Genomic DNA, 17,918 nt, shown 5'->3' with positions numbered 1-17,918 from the left:
TGCTTGTTTAACATCTTCTAGATTTTATGTTTGCGATATCTTGCACACATAACCATGATGATGGTGGTGGTGACGACCCGGGAAAAAGCAGGCCTGCTGCCTCTCCCCAATAGGCCACAGGATACTTATTACCACGCCTGAGTTGATCATGGTGCAAGACTTGATCCTTAGCTTTGCTAATTTGTTTTTCACAACAAACTGTGGAAAATTCTTAAAGAAAATTCTTAAAGAGATGGGAATACCAGACTACCTGACCCGCCTCCTGAGAAATCTGTATGCAGGTCAAGAAGCAACGTAAGAACTGGACATGGAACAACAGACTGCTTCCAAATTGGGAAAGGAGTACATCAAGGCCGTATATTGTCACCCTGCTTAATTAACTTATATGCAGAGTACATCATGTGAAATCCCGGGGTGGATGAAGCACAAGCTGGAATCAAGTTTGCCAGGAGAAATGCCAGTAACCTCAGATATGCAGATGACACCACCCTTATGGCAGAAAGTGAAGAAGAACTAAAGAGCCTCTTGAGGAAAGTGAAAGAGGAGAGTGAAAAAGCTGGCTTAAAGCTCAACATTCAGAAAACTAAGATCATGGCACCCGGTCCCATCACGTCATGGCAAATAGATGGGGAAACAGTGGCTGACTTTACTTTTTTGGGCTCCAAAATCACTGCAGATGGTGACTGCAGCCATGAAATTAAAAAACGCTTGCTCCTTGGAAGAAAAGCTATGACCTACCTAGACAGCATATTAAAAAGCAGAGACTTTACTTTGCCAACAAAGGTCCATCTAGTCAAGGCTGTGGTTTTTCCAGTAGTCATGTATGGATGTGAGAATTGGAATATGAAGAAAACTGAGTGCTGAAGAATTGATGCTTCTGAACTGTGGTGTTGGAAAAGACTCTTGAGAGTCCCTTGGACTGCAAAGGGATCCAGCCAGTCCATCCTGAAGGAAATGAGCCCTAAGTATTCTTGGGAAGGACTGATGCTGAAGCTGAAACTCCAATACTTTGGCCACCTGATGTGAAGAACTGACACACTGGAAAAGACCCTGATGCTGCGAAAGATTGAAGGTAGGAGGAGAAGGGGACACCAGAGGATGAGATGGTTGGATAGCATCACCAACTCAATGGACATGAGTTTGAATAAGTTCTGGGAGTTGGTGATGGACAGGGAGGCCTGGCATGCTGCAGTCCATAGGGTCGCTGAGTTGGACACGACTGAGTGACTGAACTGAACTGAATTTGTTTTTGCTTTTTTATTTTTCTCCCCATGCTTTGCTTTGTTTTGTTGTCAGCAAATCAAAGCTAGATTTGTCTCTCAGGGGCAGACTCGAGTTAAAATCACAGACGGAATAAATCCAAAATTTATATCTAAAATTTATTTAGGCCAATAATTTCTAAAGAGAAATAGACATGACAGCAACCAGAACCTTGAAATACTGTGAATGATCCTGGTATTTCCCCTCCAGGTTGTTTCGTGGGAAGCTGAGACCCAGCCAGAAGGCCCACTGTGGACAAGTAGCAAATCCACTGCCAGGGAGACTGACAGCCAGGGTCCCCATTTGCCGGAAGTTTGCCCCCACGTGGGACCCTAGGGCACGATTAGAGCGGGCTGGTGTTGAATGTTTACAGTAGTGGGGTCTTCACAGCGCTCCCTGGGGACCCTGCTGGTGTCAGAGAGGGGTTGAGCCCCACGTGCTTGGTAACAAGAAGATGCCTGGGTAGATGCCTGTTGATACATAGCAGCCAAGTGCATATGATAAGCCTTGTTAGGATGACAGCAACCTTCCCAGTATCCAGAGTCCTTCTTTGTTACCTGATTGTCCCATTAACCGTGCGACATTGTGAGGGCTGGTTTCACAGATGAAGAGGGATGCAGTGCCTCAGATCACTCAGTTACCAAGGTTACCACAGGCCAGACCATCAGTGGGGCTGGGAGGTAGGTTGAGGGCATGGAGTAGACAGCATATTTCTGTACGCCTCTCCACACCATGGGGCAGCCTTCCATGTTATTAAACAGAGCCCCTAGCTTCCCAGTCTGAGGACATGTGGTGTTTGAATATTTCATCAATGTCTCGACCAAACCTACGTATAACATTTGCATCAGAGACAAGCCTCCCCAGAGACAGGTTCCTTCTGCACCCTGAGGGCCCAGGTGCTCAGCGCACTAGACATCAGCTGACTGAGAGATCAGATACGATGGCCGTCTGGTCTCACAGACATTTAAAGCTCAACAAGATATTTTTAAAAATCATTGCGTGTCCAGTTTTTTAAAGTCCCCATTTTACTGGACAGGAGATTATCAGAATGACCCATGGAAACTCAAGTGAACTTGACCCAAAGGTCCCCTCCACATCACACTGCCTCAGCTGCGTCGTCTGGGAGGGAGAACAGAATTGACTGCAGACTCTTCATGCTGCTGATGCCAAATAAGCCCCGGCTTCTACTCAGCTCTCAGAGAAGCTCCAGGATGAAGGTGCCCCCGACAGCTAGCCCCCTACTGGGTTTCTATATCAGGCAGGCGTTCTTTCACCAGCTCTGAAGCAGAGAAGACTGCTTGGCAGCAACAGAGCTCTTTACGTGCAAGATTTATTCTGTTTCTTTTTAAAGAAATTCTTCAACCAACCCCTCCTTTTTCTTGGCTCCGTGTGAAGACTTAGGATCTGAATTCATATACATACATATAACACTCTTAAACTCACAAGGTATGAGTTATTTCTCAGGTTTTACTTGTCATCCCTTTTTATCTTAGAAATAGGATATACCTCTTAAATTGCCTAATTGCCAATTCCTAGCAAAACTTGGTGCCTTATGACTGGAGAGGAATTTTAATAAAATGTGAATGCTGCGTTCTGAAAAATGTGTCCAAAGCCCCTTGAGAATTCCTAATGCTCCTGGAAGACGAGGCTTCCTGCAGAGAGACAGAAAACTAGGGAATAGGACATGGCTGCCTCGGCTGAGTTTCCTATGATCTGAGCCTGAAGAATGCTCCCTTCTCTCGTCTTGATTTTTCACGTGGCTGCACCAGACAGAGCTCAGCAAATCAGCTCAGCACAGCGCCCCCTCAGTTGTGTGCATGGGGTCTGATTGCAGAGAGTATTGGCTCCATCCTGGGATTCTTATTTCATTAGCGTTGCAGATTGGGTTCTTGGGAATGACATTTGTTGGTCATTTGTGTACACTTGAACCTTGCAGATTCTTACTTCCTTAATCTAACAATCAACAAATTCTTAAAACTGAAAAAAAAAAAAAAAAAACCCTAGCCAATCAATTTACTTGTCATTAAAGACTTGACATTAATTCCAGAATGCATTCTTTTCCCCAACAGCGACTGGTATATTATGTCGTTTTCTTATAGTTAATTAAAATCCAGTTATCCATATAACTAAAATAAACAGAAGAAGCCCATTTTGTGATCTGACCTAATTGCTTTTTAGTTGTACTGCTTTTCTTGCTCATTTTCAAAATCTCTGAAATAGTTTTCCCAGTCCTGAGGGAAAATCTGTATCAACCACTTTCCTTTAAGGCGCTGCTGAGCTCCAAATATATTAATCTTTCTCCTTTTCCTACTCATTTCTCATCATTAAGATGAATAGTTTTAATTCTGGGAGCAGATCACTTGCAGCTGTGGTCAATTACATTAAAAGCTAAAGAGTAAAACAAGTTCTTCAAAAAGCATTTGTTTGGCTGCGCTGGGGTCTTTGTTGTGGCATGAGAACTCTTGGTTGCAGCCTGTGGGATCTAGTGCCCTGACCTGGGGTTGAATCTAGACTCCCTGCGTTGAGAGCACTTAGCCACTGCACCACCAGGAAAGTCCCGAGAGTAAAACAAACTCTTGAAATACCTTCTTTGATACCAGTGCAGGGATCCCAGATGGTGAGCACAGTGTGGAGGGACCGCGTCCCTGGTGGCTGACTGATGGTCCCCACCCTACTGCAGGCAAGATCAGCGCTGTCTCCACCTTGGGCCAAGAGCTGCTTCCAGAGGCCAAAGAGGCTTTAGCTGTCTGTCCTCACCCCTTTTCCCAGCTAGCATCAGTAGTGCCACCAGCCTGATAACTCCCTGAATGCCCTCATGCCACCATTCGTTCACAGCAGTCCTCAAGAGCTACAAGCCTGCCCGGGGTCTTGTTCTCTCAGGGTTCTCTGGAGCACTGCCTCTCTGCCGGCATGTTCTTCAAGGTCATGGAGCTTTCGAGGGACTTACATACCGTGTCCCTTACGTTGTACCTGCTGAGCCGACCTCCTTTTGCTGGTCCTTTCTGTTGCCTACTGGGTGATGGCTCAGCATCTCCAGCCCAGGGCTCTAGAGTCCTGTGTTCTGAAACAGCTGTTCTGAGCCCTCAACAGCCTTGCGTCTGTCTGCAGGGAACAGACTTGGGAAGTACCTGTTGCAATCTGCCCACAATTTGCAGGAACTTCATTCAGCCTGGTCCCAGGTTCTTTCAGTGCTGCCTGAAGTGGAAGGGGAGCTGATGGGCTCAAAGGCCCAACCTTCCTTCCCTCGCCCACAGCAGCCTGCAGCACTGGGCACCTAGGATGACATGGTCTGGCAAGGTGAGGGGTGTGTGTCCTGCGATCCAGGACCAGGGTAGAGCCAGATACCAAATACAGCTCGGCTAAGAATCCCAGCGATCCACATGCTTGCTGCAGGCAAAGTAGGAGAGAAGAAAGCGGCATCACACAGCTGAGTCCACCCCCAGAGAGTAACCGCTGTGAATTGTGAAAAGCACATCTATAGAGGTGTATCAGCATGTGCGACTAAATGGGAATTCACTGTTTTGAAACACATTTTTTTTTTAACACATTAGAAAGATGTTCTCAGTATGTTACTTTTTGCTGAAATCTTTCATCTTTTAAATTGTTGCTCTGGTTGTGTTTTTCTGTTTCCTGATGTACCATTGTCGCTACATCTCAGAATAGGCCAGTGCCTCCTACAAATGGCAGGTTCACCTCGAGTGCTGTCCTGCAGGGCCAGCTGCCCACGCTGTCAGGGGGCTCGCTGGGGTTGGTCCCAGCTCATGGTTCAGGTCACTCTTTCTTTTCTGCAGGTGTCAGCGAAAGCAGTGGCGGGTAGATCTGCCAGCCACCAGCGTGGTCATCACATTTCACAATGAAGCCAGGTCAGCTTTGCTGAGGACAGTGGTCAGGTGAGGCCCACAGCTGCCACCCATTCCCATCCACTGCAGCTTAGAGGGGCATCCCCAGCAGGGATGCAGAACAAGGGCCAGTGCCCAGCGCAGCCAGGCAAGGGCCGTCTGGGGGAGCAGACAGGTCCCCTGACTATAGCACAGGAGGGGCTGATGGCTCCTCCATCCAGGACTGGAGCCAGGGGATGAGAGTTCCCCACCCCCGTCACACCCCTGAAAGGCCTGCAACTGTATCTTTCTGCCTTTCCTCAGTGTCCTTAAGAAAAGCCCGCCCCACCTGATAAAAGAAATCATCTTGGTGGATGACTACAGCAATGACCGTAAGTAGAGACCAATCCCCACCCCACCCCTCCTTCTGGCCCTTCTCCTGGGCACCAGCCTTTCTGGGCTGTGGGTGCTAAGGACAAGTTTCAAGAAAAGGCCTCAAGAAGTGGGAGTGGCAAAAAGAGGGCCTCTCTGATGCCCCAAGGGGCTCATCAGCCCCTAGGTAATGAAGAATCACCATCCCTGCCCCCCAATCCCTTCGTAAACTTGAGGTTCAAAAGCTTTGCTTCTTTTCTTTTCCCAGCTGAAGATGGGGCTCTCTTGGGGAAAATCGAAAAAGTACGTGTACTCCGAAATGATCGGCGAGAAGGTAAGACTTCTCTTAATTCAGTACCAAAACAGCTGAATTCTGATTTTTCCTGAACCCAGTAATAACGTGAAGAAATGCTTCAGCTACAGGAACAATTAACTGTCTCGTCTTCTGTCTGCCTCCCTTCAACACAGCCTCTTGGGAGCCTCTCCCAGCAAACATAGGAAGGACACTAAAAGCTTACCTAATTGAAATTGTGCACTAGGGCCAGAGTTCAAATTACATTGTTATTTATGTATTTAGAAAACTGGCTTCTCTCTTTCAGAACCTAGGAAATCTTATCAAGTCCCTTGAGTACTAGAATTAAGAAGAAAAACAAGAGATTTAGTAATGAGAACTTTAATGACTCCATGCTTCAGGCATCTGATAAAATAACTGGGATTCAAGTTTGACAGCCTGCCCAAGGTGAACCATCCAAGAAGGGGAAAGAGCACTGTAATTACATGCTTATTGGATTTGCAAATGCCAGCCTTGAAACCTGCTGTCAGTCTTGTCTTTGCTGGAGCTGGGCTCATCGAGTCCACGTTATTGGCAGTTACAAGGGAGACTCCAGAGGGGAAAGCATTACTTTGAAGTGTCTGGAAAGGAAACTGAAATCACAGTGTAATTAACATCCAGTGCATCCACGCTGGTAGAGAGCTGATGGCTGGATTCTTGGCTCTTCCACGGTCCCGAGAATCTTTCAAAGCTTTGAAATGTGTGCTGTTTTTGCTGTTGGAGGATGGCTGTTGATCCTGGAGTGGTGGCTGTGCCCTTTGATCAGTGAACATTGTTTCATCTGGTCCCCTGTGTGCTCCAGCTGGAGTCAGCTTTTCTTAGCAAGCATCTAATCAGCCAATAAAGTGGGGGAGCCTGTTAGGGAGATGTCATCAACATCATATTTTAACCAACGAGGATCACCAATCCAGATGTTCGAGATGCATAAACAATGGGGTCAGCCTTGCCCCTAAGCAAACTGTTTGCTGGACTTACATCTGTCCCCCGAGCTTAGATTAAACCAAAATCTTGTACTGTACTTGCCCCCAAAGAAGTTACATAATAACTTGTTGAAATCAAAACCAAAGTGTCCTCTAGCACAGGGTAAAAAAAAAGAGGAGGAAAAAAAAAAGAAAAGAAATTATCTTTCATGTTGGCCGTTGTAACTGGCAAACCGCATGCCAGCCTTATCAGAGAGTGCCTTTAACCTGCTTAGAAATCAAAAGCAGTGTTTCTAAAAGAAACTTGCCATTTGCTTTAAGTTAGGCTGTTCCTCTGGAGGAGAACCTACATTGTTTTGGGAAGGAATGAAGAGGAGCAGCTGTGGGAAGCCAGATTGTGGTAGACCTATGTGGAACACATGAGGAATGAGATAGTTGAGTCAAAAAATACACACACAAATGTGTGTGTGCCTGTGTGTGTGTGTGTGTATCCCATATAGTTAAACACATACAGAAGTTCTCATAGCAATGCTGCTAGATGACAGAGCAAGCCAGTTGTTTAAGATCTTATAGTGAAGAAGCAGCCTTGGGGTCATTTAGTGCTGGGAGTTAATTGTGCCAGCGTTACTTACCTGGCTATTGATTATAATCACCTAGGGAACCTATATGAAGACCATTCCTTGATGCTACCCACAATTGAATTAGAATTTTTAGATGTCTAGGGGTGGGGCCTAGACATCTGCGTTTTGATAACACTGATGTACTTTGAAAGTTTGAAAACCTAGTTGTTGTTGTACAGATGGAAACATTGAAGTTGAAAGAAGTTAAGTGGCTTTTTCAAGATCATCCAGCTATTTAATGACAGTGGTGGGGCCAAAACCATGTTCATAAGCCAAGTTCTCAACGTGTCCCGTGTGCTTTTTGTTCCTTTGTTCCTACTGTCCTGCCTGATTAATTGTTTTTTTCCAGGTTATTGATATATAATTGACATAAAATATTGTATTCATTTGAGGTATACAATATAGTGATTTGATATTTGTGAAGTGATCACCACAGTAAGCTTAGTTAACACTCATCACCTCACACAGCTACAAGTTCTTTTTCTTGTGATGAGAACTTTCAGGATCTACTCTCTTAGCAACTTTCAAATATACAATACATATTATTAACTATGGTCACCACACTGTACATCACATGCCCAGAACTTTTATCTCATTAACTGGAAATTTGTACTTTGTGACCACATTCACCCATCCCCCCTCCCTCTAGCAGCCATCAGTCTGTTCTCTTTATCTTTGAGTTAATTTTTTTAGATTCCCATATTAGGGAGCTCACAGAGTATTTGTCTTTTTCTCTGTTTGACTTATTTCATGTAGCATTGTGCCCTCAAGATCCATCCATATTGTTGCTGCAAATGGCAGTGTGAGTGACATTTTCTTCATCTATTCATCTATCAGTGGACATTTCATTTGCTTCAGTGTCTTGGCTATTGTAAATAATGCTGCAGTAAACATGGGGATGCATATAGTGATTTTTATTTCCTTGGAATTGCTAGATCATACGGTAATTCTACTTTTAATTTTTGAAGACTGTCCATACTGTTTCCCCCAGTGAATACACATATTTACATTCCAACAAACAGTGCACAAGGGTTTCCTTACCAACACTTAATATCTCTTGTCTTTTTGATGACAGACATTCTGTGAGGTGTTAGGTGTTTTGGTTTGAATCCCCTGATGATTATAATTATGATTATATAATCACATAATTATATGATAAAATTGTATGATTATATGATATGGATATCATAAAATATATATCATATAATTATATGATATGAGTTATATGATTATATGATAAAAATGTGATTACAATTATATAATTATGATTATAATCCCCTTTTTGTTGAGCACCTTTTCATGTACCTGTTGTCCATTTATATGTCTTCACTGGAAAAATGTCTTTTCAATTCCTCTGCCCATTTTTAATCTCAGATTATTTTGTTTTTGTTTTTGCTATTGAGTTGTATGAGTTCTTTGTATATTTTGGACTAATATATTTTGAACTAATCTCTTGTCAGTTATGTGATTTCCAAATACTTTTTCTCATTCTATAGATTGCCTTCTCATTTTATGAATAGTTTGTGTGTGTGTGTGTGTGTGTGTGTGTGTGTGTGTGCACGCACTCTGCGGAAGCTTTTTAGTTTGATGTAATTCCATTGTTTATTTTTGCTTTTGCTGCCTTTGCTTTGGTGTCAAATTTTAAAAAAAGATTATTGCCACCACTAATGTTAAGAAGCTTACCTATATTTTCTTCTAAAAGTTTTGTGGGTTCAAGTCTTAATTTTCATATCTTTAATCCATTTTGAGTTGATTTTTGTGTCTGATGTAAGGTAGGGGTCCAGTTTCTTTCTTTTGCATGTGGCTGTCCAGTTTCCCAACACCGTTTATTAAAGAGATTATCCTTCCCCATATGTATTCTTAGTTCCTTTGTTGTAACTTAATAGCCACATGTGTGTGTGTTTATTTCTGGGCTCTCCATTCTGTCTCATTGACCCATAAACCTATTTCTATGCCAAGGCCATACTGTTTTGATTACTATAGCTTGGTAATGTAGTTTGAAGTAATTTTTGTTTATTTTAGTGTTCCATATTCATATTTTTTGTAGCTTTTTAGCTATACACTTCTTATAGTGGTTGCTCTGAGTGTTACAACATACATTTTTAACTTGTAACAGTCTATTTAGAGTCAATTACAACTTTATGTAAAACCTTGCAACAATTAATTCCATTTCTATCCCTTGTCCTGTATATTGTTGTTGTCGTATATTTTCCTTCATTTGTTGTTATGATATGGTTTAAACCCCAAAATACAGTGTTAAAACGTTTGCTTTAAATAATGTTATCTTATAAAGAAATTAGAATATGTAAATAGACTGTAAAATTTATCCTTGTATTTTTTGTTTCTAGTATCTTCATTTCTTTCCATAGATTCAGCTTTCTGTCTAATGTCATTTCCCTTCAGCCCAAAGAACCTTTAAAGCTTCATTTTTCTTGTAGGCAATAAAATCTCTCAATTTCTGTTTGTCTGAAAAGTCTTTCTTTTTCCTTTATTAGTGAAGAGTGTGTTCTCTGCATAGAATCCTGAGCTGACTGTTAGTTTTCTTCCAGCACTGTGAACACGCCGCCCCAGTGCCTCTGGCCTCTGTCTCTCTGTCCACATGTAGGCGTCCGTGTCGCTGATCCCTCATCTGCTGTAGGCTGTTTCTGCTCGCTGATTTCCAGACTGTCTCTTTATCTTTGGTTTTTAGCAGTTTGACTGTGACCTGGTTATATTTGATTTACCTTTCATTTATCCTGCTCCAGATTTGCTGATCCCTTTGAATTTGTAAGTTGAAGTTTTCACTGAATTTGGGAAATCTTTGGCCTTCTATTTCTTCACATGTTGTTTTATGCCTCAATCTTGTTCTCTTAAGTGCACATATGTTATACCACTTGATACTGTCCATAGGTTGCTTCATCTTTTTTTCTCTTTCAGTATTTTTCTCTGTATTCACCAGCTAGATCAGTTTTTATTGATCCATTTTCAAATTCACTGATATCTTTAATCTACTATTCAGCCCAGTCAGTTAATTTTTTATTTCAGATAATTGCAGTTTTCAGTCCTGGAATATCCATTTAATTCTTGTAGTTTTCATTTCTCTGCTGAGATTCCCCATGTTTGTTCATTCCAATCATCATTTCCTTAGAGTTCTTGGATATAGTTATTATGATAGCATCTTTAAAATCCTCTGTTGATTTCAACATGTGAATCATCTCAGGATGAGTTTCTATTGGCATTTTTTCTCTTGGGTATGGAATATATTTTTATCTTCTCATGTCTGCTAATTTTTTTATTTTATGTTGAAAATGGTGAATGGTATGTTGTAGAGACATTGGATTCTGTTATCTTTCTCTAGAGTGTTGATCTTTGTTATATATGGTTAATTAAATGACTAGTTTATGACCTTGAATTTGTGTAGGTTTGTCTTTATATTTCACTAGGATGAGTATATCTTAGGTGAAACCCTTATTCTTGAGACATAGTCTGTATTCCTAATGTGTCTCTGCTGGAGTTTCTGTAGAAATGAGATGTTTACCAAACCCTTCTAACTTGGCAGAACTCGAGTGCCAAAACTTGATTCCAGCAGAAATCTTCATTCTTTCTGTCTTCTAATTGTTTATCTTCATGGGCTCTTCAGGGTCTCCTCTGTGCCTGCAGGTCAGGAGTCAGCCAGGGATTTCAGGGCAGTTATCACCAGATTTGGGATACACCAGATCCCTCCCAGGAGCTCCTCCTTCTATTTCAGCCACTCTAGAAACCCCAGACTCTACTCTCTGATACTTCAGCCCCAAACAGCTGCATTGCAGTGGATCAGAGAGTAACACTGGGGGGAAATCCCATGTATAGAGAGCTTTCACCCTCTGATTTTATTATTATTATTGTTTGGCTGCCTAGTCTTCACTGTGGTCCTTGGGCTTTCTCTAGTTACGGCTCGCAGGGGCTCCTCTCTAGGCTCAGCACGTGCACTTGTCCTGCTGGGTCGCATGGACTTGGTTGTCCCCACCATGTGGGATCTTACTTCCCCGTCAGGGATCAAACCCAGATCCCCTGCACTGGAAGGTGGATTCTTAACCATTGCACCACCAGAGAAACCCCTGATTTTCTTCATTTAGGGGTTGAGTGCTCTCTGGTTTCTGCCTGCCCTTGGCTACTCTACCCCTTTCCCAAATTGGATTTTCCATTTTGCTCAGAGTTTGTACTTGTTCCCTGGAACATGGTTTGCCTATTACAGACCACTTCGTAATACAAGACCGAGAAATTGTTTGCCCATTCTTCCTGCTCTAGCATGCACCTCTTTAAGAATCATTGAAAACGCTTTTTGACTACTGTACTCTATAAAGAACATACAACACTGTACTGTCCTCTCTGGTTGTGAATATTCTCATCATCTCCATGTATAAAGCCCAGCATAAGCTAGTTATGACCACACCATCCAGTGATAAATATACTATTTATGAGAAGACTTTGTGTGATAATAAAAGGTGTATATTATTAACAGATCCCAAGTATATAAATTTTTTAATGTGACCAAATAGTATAACTAATTTTGTGTAAAAGTCAAACAACTGGGCTTTATCATTTATGTAAATTTGGCCTGTGATAAGTCTTTGAAGACAAAGACATTCACAACACTATTATCATGAAATTATTGCCATTAAAATTGGCCCCGTTAGCACTTGAAGTGTCTGGGTGACACATTCCTTACCCTGGTTAATTAGAAAACTCTGCTGCCATGAAAGTAGTTTCAGAAGTTACACATTTCAGTTGCTTGGTAAAGATTTCAACTATGCAGAAGCCTTCCTCAGAAGGCAGTTTTTCAAGTTGTTTTCTCAGTCGTCCAGTGAGCTTAAAAAAAAAACAAAGTCCTTACCGGGGAACCTCAGGGCAGTCCTGATCCCTCCGCAAACGTCGGTGATGGAGTCTGCGCCAGCGGGAGGGCCGCGCGCGGAGGCGCAGCTGCCGGGCGCCGCGGCTTCTCCCTGACCTGCTCTTGCTGCCGCTGCACAGGCCTGATGCGGTCGCGGGTGCGGGGGGCCGACGCGGCGCAGGCCAAGGTCCTGACCTTCCTGGACAGCCACTGCGAGTGCAACGAGCGCTGGCTGGAGCCCCTCCTGGAGAGGGTGGCCGAGGTGAGCGTGCGGGCGGGGCCGGGCCTCTGGGGCGATTTTCTCCACTGTGGGAATCTGTCAATAGGGGAAAACCGCCTGGCAGGTACAGGGGAGGGTGAGCCGAGGCTGCTGAGAGCCTGGGTCGTCTCGGACAGCCCTCCCTCCGAGGCTCTTCCTTTCCTGCCTGAAGCTTTGCTCCGGTTCTGAGCTCAGAGCAGGTGGGGCGTTGAGGACAGAGCCCGCAGGGCGCCCTGCCTGGACTTGCCGCCCTGAGACCAGGGCTGCGCCTGGTGGGCAGGGACGCATGAGGCCGTCCGGTGAGCGGGGACTGCACCTTTGCCTCCTAGAAACGCTATCTCTGTGTTATGTTCGGCCTCTTGTGATATCGCTGTTGCCATCTGCTTGTTTTATTGACTTTCTTTTCTTCCTACTAAGAAAGAGCTTATTTGAGACAATAAAGCAAATGTAATGAAAGTACTAGAGAAATATTAAAGGAACAAGTCATTCTTTTTGTACCATAGCCAGGAATGCGGATGAGCAGCAAATCATGAAACATGAAATAACTCAAATGAAATAACTCAAAAGACGTGTTATAATCCTCACTACATAGTCTCATGCTAATGCTTGCTGAGATGCTATCAGCCACTCTTAATTTCTTCTTTGGGGTTAATAAAAATTGACATTTGTTCTTGGCTGTTAGGGGAAAAAAAAAAAACCAAACCAGGAACAGTCCCAGGAGGTAGTTGTTCTCCACCAGTGAACATGTGCGGGGCCACCCCACGCCCCCTGGCACCTCCTCTGGGGCCGCGTGCTCTATGCCCCTGACCCCCAGCACGGCGCAGGGCATGGGGCGGCAGGCGTTGGGGGCGAGGGTCTCCCTCTGGGCACTGACACTCAGGCCTCCCCATGCAGGTCCTGGTTGGCCCTGACACCTGCTCTTGTCTCCCCTGCATTTCAGGACAGGACCCGCGTCGTGTCCCCCATCATTGATGTCATCAACATGGACAACTTTCAGTACGTGGGTGCATCTGCGGACTTAAAAGGCGGTAGGTGCTGCTTGGGGCCCAGCCTCTGTGCAGCTCAGCACTGCTCCATCTCGGGTCAGAGGGGCAGCGATAGCGCCTGCATGCGGCCCTGCAGGGTCCCCACCAAGAACGCCCCTGTGCTCAAACCGCAGGGCTCATAAGGGGACAGAAGCAGCCTGGCCTCCCTGAGACTGCAGCCACGGTTCCCATCCTTATCTGCTGGACTTACATTGCCACAGGGACGTGCGGCTTAGTGTACAGAGCCATCCCCATGGGAGCCAGTGGAGAAAGCCAGGCTGACGGGGTCTGTCCGCTACGCCCCACCAACCCCCCATAGCCTCCATCTCCTGCTGGAAACCCATCCGCCTGGCTCTCCCCTGATTTCTGGGCCCCAAGGCCTGCATGGCCCACCCCTCCTGCATCTTGACTGCCAGCCCCTTCTCCCCTCTAGCCACCCACGTCCGGCCTCCTGCTGGGGACCCTTTTGTCTGAATGATGCCACTAGTTTCCCAAGGGTCCTTATGTCTTGAGTGTGACCCGTAAAACCCACCCTCCACAAAGTGCCACAGTGATGTGCCTAATCTTGTCTTTATTGTGCTCAGTCGTGTCTGACTCTTCAAGACCCCATGGACTGCAGCCTTCTAGGTGCCTCCGTCAGTGGGATTACCCTCACAAGAATACTGGAGTGGGTTGCCATTTCCTCCTCCAAAGGATATTCCCAACCCAAGGCTCAAACCCATGTCTCCTGTGGCTCCTGCATTGGCAGTCCTTACCATCTTGAAAATTATCGAAGGCCCCAAAGAGCTTCGTTCACGTGGGCTGTGCTGATGAGCATTTGCTGTGTTAGAAAGTAAGGCTGACGGTGAGGACAGGGAGTGAGGCAGGCACACCTGTGCTGCCCATGTACACTGACGCCTCCTGTCCTGAAGCTTCCAGAAAACTCCTTCCTGCACTTTGGAAAAATCGAAAGGGGCCTCTAAAGCCTTCATATAACTATGAAAGGAGTTTCGATATCACAGACCTCCAGAAAGGACCTGAGGACCCCAGGGGCTCCTGGACTCTGCCTGTAGAGCTGCTGTTTTCATGAGGAGCTTCACAAAGCTGATGGGTACACAGGACTCATGCTAGCTGGCCCTGAGGAGCCAACCGTATTGTCTCTGTGATCCAGGACTGTGTGTCTGTGGGGTGACCTGGGGCCCGCAGGCTCTCCTGTGACCCCAGGACTGTCAGTGGGGTGACCTGGAGCCTGCAGGCTCCCCTGTGACCCAGGACTGTCTGTGGGGTGACCTGGGGCTCGCAGGCTCTCCTGTGACCCAGGACTGTCTGTGGGGTGACCTGGGGCCTGCAGGCTCTCCTGTGACCCAGGACTGTCTGTGGGGTGACCTGGGGCTCGCAGGCTCTCCTGTGACCCGGGACTGTCTGTGGGGTGACCTGGAGCCCGCAGGCTCCCCTGTGACCCGGGACTGTCTGTGGGGTGACCTGGGGCTCGCAGGCTCCCCTGTGACCCGGGACTGTCTGTGGGGTGACCTGGAGCCCGCAGGCTCCCCTGTGACCCAGGACTGTCTTGTGAAGGTGAACCTGGGGCTCGCAGGCTCTCCTGTGACCCAGGACTGTCTGTGGGGTGACCTCGGGGCCCGAGGCTCTCTGTGACCCGGGACTGTCTGTGGGTCTGACCCTGGGGCTCCGCAGGCCTCTTCCTGTGACAGGGACCTGTCTGTGGGCGTGACCTGGGGCCCGCAGCTCTCCTCGTGACCCGGGACTGTTGTGGGGCTGAAACTGGGGCCGCAGGTTCCTGTGAACCCCCGGGACTGTCTGTGGGGTGACCTGGGGCCCGCAGGCTCTCCTGTGACCCGGGACTGTCTGTGGGGTGACCTGGGGCCCGCAGGCTCTCCTGTGACCCGGGACTGTCTGTGGGGTGACCTGGGGCCCGCAGGCTCTCCTGTGACCCAGGACTGTCTGTGGGGTCTGACCTGGGGCCTGCAGGCTCTCCTGTGACCCAGGACTGTCTGTGGGGTGACCTGGGGCCCGCAGGCTCTCCTGTGACCCAGGACTGTCTGTGGGGTCTGACCTGGGGCCCGCAGGCTCTCCTGTGACCCAGGACTGTCTGTGGGGTGACCTGGGGCCCGCAGGCTCTCCTGTGACCCAGGACTGTCTGTGGGGTGACCTGGGGCCCGCAGGCTCTCCTGTGACCCCAGGACTGTCAGTGGGGTGACCTGGGGCCCGCAGGCTCTCCTGTGACCCGGGACTGTCTGTGGGGTCTGACCTGGGGCCCGCAGGCTCTCCTATGACCCAGGACTGTCTGTGGGGTCTGACCTGGGGCCTGCAGGCTCTCCTGTGACCCAGGACTGTGTGTCTGTGGGGGTGATCTGGGGCCCGCAGGCTCTCCTGTGACCCAGGACTGTCTGTGGGGTGACCTGGGGCCTGCAGGCTCCTGCACAGCCCACTGGTAAACGCTTCAAGTTCTGAAACTCAGCTGGTTGGCAGCCTGTCCTCTCAGAATTCAGCTAAGAGCCAAGAAGTCAGCAAAGCCTACTGTAAAGAGAGAAATGGAAGAGTTGTCAGAACTTTTGCCTTCGGTGTGTGCAATTTACTCACTCTTGATTCCTCACACCTCAGATGAGTGAACTCTTCTTCCAACAGCCCAGCACCCCAGTTTCTTTATGTGAGCTGAGGGGCTTCTTTTCCATCTCTAACATTTTGAACTGATTGGAAGATGGACTATTCCAGACAGACACACAACTGAGGGTCAACTGACAGTAAAAAAAGAAGACAGTAAAACTGAGACATTGGATGGAAACTTAGAAAGCAGAACACTGGGCCCCACCAGGGAGCCCTGGGCCCTGGTGCCTCTTTCAGGCCGTGTTGTCATGGGCAGACCATGTCCCCTCTGCCCCTCAACATCCCTGCCTGAGAACAGGGGTGACGATAGTGCAGCCACATGGGGAGGCTGGAGGAGGCCAGGGCTGTGATTGGGCGGCTCCCACCCAGTGCCTCACCTGGGGGCAGTGATGCTGGAAGGAGGCACTTAGGTTGGAGACAAGACTCTGGAGCTTCTTAGTAAATGGTGAGCATGTTTGGGGCTTTCCAGTTCAAGCCCTGGGCTGTCACAGTCAGCCTTGGTGTGACTGTCCGCTGTGTCTTACGCCTCAAGAACATGCAGGAGCTGAGCTGTGACGGGCTCGTCTCCTGCAGCAGCTGTTTATGGTGGCGCAGGTGTGGATGGTGAGGTGACCCCCATGCTGCCCCAGGGCGGGGCCAGGTCCATTCCGAGAGGATCTGGTGACATCCCACCCCATGGGGCTCAGCTGCAAACAGGGGAGACCAAGTTTGAAGGGACCACGTTTGCGGCCCAGGAACCCGTACTCTCATACCTCTGCTCTCTCTCCCCGCCGGGACCTTGTTGGGGGTGCCTGGCAAATTTTTTAATCCATCACTCTTCTTCCTCACCTCCTGACAGCCCTTGGATATTGCCTCACAGACTCCGGTTTCCTTATTTCACACTATACTTTCTGGTTTTAGGAAAAAGTGCCCCGCAGTTCCTGTGTTGGCTAAGCTTCTCGGGGAGGGATTTGAGTGTGTGCCCACCCCACTGGTCTCCCTGCCCCGCTCTGCCCCCAGTCTCTCTCTCTTCCCTCTGCATCTTCTCTGTTTGTTTTCCCTTTGGTTTTCAGTGAATCCATCCAAATACCAGATGTCGCTAAGCTACCAGGGACGGAAGTACCAGCAGCAGGCAGCCCGTGCTTACAGCATCCTGTGTTTGTTTTCTCTTCTGTGACCCGCAGGTTTTGACTGGAACTTGGTGTTCAAATGGGATTACATGACCCCTGAGCAGAGGCGGTCCCGGCAGGGGAACCCCGTCGCTCCCATAAAGTAAGTGCCAGGTGTCCTTCAGGTTCCCTTCTCCGAGGTCACAGCTGAGACGTCAGGCTCCAGCCTCGTGTTCCCTCGGGTCCTAGGCGCGCTCTTGTCTCCAGCCACACCCTCACATGCCCTCATCTTCACTCAAGGGAGAGTCTCTGCCAACAGCTTGTAGAATAAAGTACTTTGAGATTTATTTTCTTGTACTTTCATATATCAAATCTGCCAGTTCCACGTCCTTTGTGCTGATAATGTAGAGCATTTTCCACAGAGGATGGGGTCTCGGGCTGCCGTCAGGGCCTGGGCAGAGAGGCAGGCGGGCAGGGTGAGCCCCGCCGCTGCCCCCGGTCAGCCCCACTTATTCACCGGATTCTGCCCTCCTCTGCAGACAGAGGAGGCACCTGTACCACTGCCGGCTGGGTGGGATCCCCAGACATGCTGGGGATACCTGTCCGGGAACCCCTCGTTCAGGGGGCCCCTGCGGACCCTGTCGCTGGCTACATTGTCGCCGTGTGTCCCCCGTCAGCAGGGGGCTCCAGCAGCATGGGGCCTGGGCTTCTCACGGTGACTCCATGGAGACAGGGCTGGGGCTCTGCTGGTGGCCTCTCCGCAGGCCGAGGGGAA

General features: G+C 47.7%; 1 protein-coding gene and 1 long non-coding RNA gene across 2 annotated transcripts in view; one reads left to right on the top strand and one right to left on the bottom strand.

Moving 5' to 3' along the window:
- GALNT2 (polypeptide N-acetylgalactosaminyltransferase 2) overlaps positions 1–17,918 on the top strand; it is a 176,412-nt gene that overhangs the window by 133,110 nt on the left and 25,384 nt on the right. Inside the window, exons 4-9 of the mRNA XM_043477172.1 lie at positions 5,052–5,150; positions 5,403–5,470; positions 5,719–5,784; positions 12,311–12,432; positions 13,370–13,457; positions 17,219–17,306. Of these exons, the coding sequence (XP_043333107.1) occupies positions 5,052–5,150; positions 5,403–5,470; positions 5,719–5,784; positions 12,311–12,432; positions 13,370–13,457; positions 17,219–17,306 (531 nt within the window). The remainder of the gene's footprint in view (positions 1–5,051; positions 5,151–5,402; positions 5,471–5,718; positions 5,785–12,310; positions 12,433–13,369; positions 13,458–17,218; positions 17,307–17,918) is intronic.
- LOC122446691 lies at positions 15,018–15,354 on the bottom strand. Its single transcript, XR_006270976.1, has 3 exons — positions 15,261–15,354; positions 15,147–15,163; positions 15,018–15,050 (listed from the first exon to the last, which is right to left on the bottom strand). It is a non-coding gene; the product is annotated as an uncharacterized LOC122446691 (long non-coding RNA).

This window comes from Cervus canadensis, chromosome 8 (assembly GCF_019320065.1).
Source record: "Cervus canadensis isolate Bull #8, Minnesota chromosome 8, ASM1932006v1, whole genome shotgun sequence".
In the NCBI taxonomy this organism is placed as follows: domain Eukaryota; kingdom Metazoa; phylum Chordata; class Mammalia; order Artiodactyla; family Cervidae; genus Cervus; species Cervus canadensis.
This window is presented reverse-complemented; position numbering and strand designations above follow the sequence as displayed.